Genomic DNA, 2,815 nt, shown 5'->3' on the forward strand with positions numbered 1-2,815 from the left:
GCCGCCGCCCCCGGCGTTTCGGGGGCCGGCAGGTTTGGGGGCTCCGGGCGCTTCGCCGCGGCCGCTGCGGCCCCTCGGGCGCCGTTTTCCCGCGCGTTACGGCTCGCTCCCGCTCGGGGACGGGTGTGCGGCTATCCCACCGTGGTCATCCTCGCAGCGGGGAGAGCAGCGCCCCGGCCCCCTCCGCTCCCCCCCTTCCCCCCCTCCGAAAAGCGGGACGGCGGCGCTCCCTGAGCGCGACGCGACAGTGCGGAGACCCCCTTCCTCCTCCCCGACCCCTCCCAACCACCGTGGAAAAATAGAAATTCCAAAATTTACGCAATAATTTAGTTAGAATAGCTCTTCTGGATTTTGTGCAAATAAATTAAACAACAAAATGCAAGTTAAAACAATTATTCCAGACTGGCAGGCAGGAAAAAGAGCCCAGGTTGCCTCCTCGGGTTTTGGCCAGGAAGACAGCRTATGGAATGAGACTTTTTTCTTTCTTTTCTCTTCTTTTTTTTTTCTTTTCCTTTTTAAGGTCCCTGTGGACAGGCAGAGCCTGCTGTTGTCCTTCCCTAGGTAAGCTGGGTGCACCCTGCGAAGGGGATGCYGTCGTCGCCAAGAGCCGGCCCCGGGACCGTGCCGCGTTCACAACGCGCCGCCAGCATGGGCTCAAGAGAACAGCGTTTTGGACAAGAGACGTCACGAGCACAAAGTGCACAATATTTCCGTTATTTACAAATACACAGCAGTCCTTCAAGTTTCAAGTTTTGTAAAAAGAACGAGGAAAACGACGACGACGACAAAATCCAAACTCCAAAACAAACAAATTGAAGCAACAACGGAGGAAAGAGTTACCGGAACAAAACCAAAACAAAAAAAAAGGAAAAGAAAAAAGGAAAAAAAACCCTAAAAGCCCTAAGGAAGTGAGAGAGTTACGACACGACCGCACCGCTCCAAAGACAACAGTGAACACGTCCACCCGGGGCTYGGCGCGCAGTATGTACACGGCTGGGGGCGGCTCCCGCTGCTCTCCGGGCTGGACCCATCCGCGCACACAGACACGCGGGCACGCGCGCGTGCCGGCAGCCGGAGGCGGGCTGCCGGCCGGGAAGGGGGTCACCAGTCCGCGTCTTCCTCTATGTAATAGTCGGGGGCCGTACCGTCAAAGAGACCCGGGTCTAGCGATTTCCGCTGCTTCCCTCGGGCGAATACCCTGGAGATGGAGCCGAAGCCCATCTTCTCTTTCTTCTTTTTTCGTTTTTGGTCTTCGAGGTCCTCTAGAGACTGCAGGAGGGGAGACAACAAACAAGAGTGAGGATGGAAAAGGAGGAGGAGGAGGAGGAGAAGAAGATGAAGATGGACGAGATGGAGAAAGAGGAGATGGAGGAGCAGAAGAAGGAGATGGAGGAGCAGAAGGAGAAGGAGATGGAGGAGCAGAAGGAGAAGGAGGAGCAGGAGATGGAGGAGCAGAAGGAGGAGAAGAAGGAGGAGGGAAAAAACATGAGTGTCTCCAGCAAACAGGAAGGGACCACCACGCTTGGGACCCCGCACCCTTTCCCAAAAAGCGCCAATCCCCACGGAAGCCGGTAGGGACTCTGCCACTGAGTTCTCCAGCCTCCCCCAGGACGAYGGGCAGCAGGATAAAACACAGTCACACCTCGGCAGTATGAGCAGACCTTTGGAGAAGGCGCGATGGGATAAATGCTCAGAATGACTCTGAACTGCCCCCGCAACGCAGGCGCTGGGGAAATGCCCTGTATTGGGAGGGGGATTCAAAAGAGAGCAGCCTCCTACCTGTACAATTGGGTTGTGCAAGTTCTTCTGTACCGGTCCAGGACTATCCCCCTACCAGCAGAAGGAGACAGATCACATTGAAACAGCGCAAGCACAGGGCCGGCTCCCGCACCGCGAGGGCAAAAAGCTCAAAAAGGGATCTTAAGTCAAGATGATTCTGTGCAGAACTCGTGCTTTTGGGGGGCAGAGTCACGCAAGACGTTACTAAGCTCTTGCCAGTTCTTTGAGGGASGGGAAATGACGATTTGGGAGAGGGACAACCATTTGGTCCCTTCCAACCCCAAGATGATGTGATGCTGGGAAGCTAAGGCGAGCCCTGGTAGCTGCATAAAGTTAAGTCCACCCAGAAGGAAATTCTTATTTCCGTGGTTTCAGAAACACAGAAAAAATACCTTTTTTTCTCTGAGTGATTCAGTTTAGATAAAAACAATTAAATCATCTGCATTCCCAGCCGTTTCCCCAGAGCTGGGGTCTCCAGGTGCCCCGCGCCGTGCACGGCCACAGCCGGGACACCGGACGGGCYGGAAGCAGGGGCAGCGCGCAGGGGGTCCCGGTGCCCCCGGAGCACCCCCGAGGGCCCCCAGCGCCAGCCGGAGCCTTGGCGGGCAGCGGGCAGCTCCCGGAGCGGCCGCCGGCCGCGGCGAGCGCCTTACGTTGCAGAGCGAGTGCGTTCGGTGCCGCGGCGAGTTGATGTCGCTCGGCGTCGACGACCTGTCGCCTTCGGCGGCGGACGCGTCSGAGATGATGGAGGGCTGCCGCGAATGGCAGGGGCTCACTCTGACGGCTGAAACGCAAGGCAGGCGCCGGGCGTGAGGGGCGCCGGGGCCGCCGCCGCCTCCCTGGCAGGGCCCKCGGCACCGCCCCGGGGCCCCGGGCTTGGCAGCCCCTTGCAAGCCCTGGAAGCGGGGCCTGGAAGCGAAGGGGAACGCGCACGGAGAAGGCTAGCTGCACTCGGCTTGCTCGAGAACAGCCACGGCCCTGAGATACTCGGCTGCTGCGTGGAGGAGAAGGAAGGAGAAGGAAGAAGAAGGAAGGA

At 58.3% G+C, this 2,815-nt stretch overlaps 1 protein-coding gene across 1 annotated transcript in view; it reads right to left on the bottom strand.

The window, feature by feature from the left end:
- Positions 1–325: 325 nt before the first annotated feature.
- The window catches only part of LOC146590517 (kazrin-like), a 9,400-nt gene continuing 6,910 nt past the window's right edge, over positions 326–2,815 (bottom strand). The window contains exons 6-8 of the mRNA XM_085314471.1: positions 2,433–2,563; positions 1,780–1,830; positions 326–1,269 (exon numbers count right to left, since the gene is read on the bottom strand). Coding sequence (XP_085170597.1) covers positions 1,102–1,269; positions 1,780–1,830; positions 2,433–2,563 — 350 coding nt within the window. The 3' untranslated portion in view covers positions 326–1,101. The remainder of the gene's footprint in view (positions 1,270–1,779; positions 1,831–2,432; positions 2,564–2,815) is intronic.

This window comes from Rhea americana, unplaced genomic scaffold (assembly GCF_003343005.1).
Source record: "Rhea americana isolate MKP2758 unplaced genomic scaffold, rheAme1 scaffold_404, whole genome shotgun sequence".
In the NCBI taxonomy this organism is placed as follows: Eukaryota; Metazoa; Chordata; class Aves; order Rheiformes; family Rheidae; genus Rhea; species Rhea americana.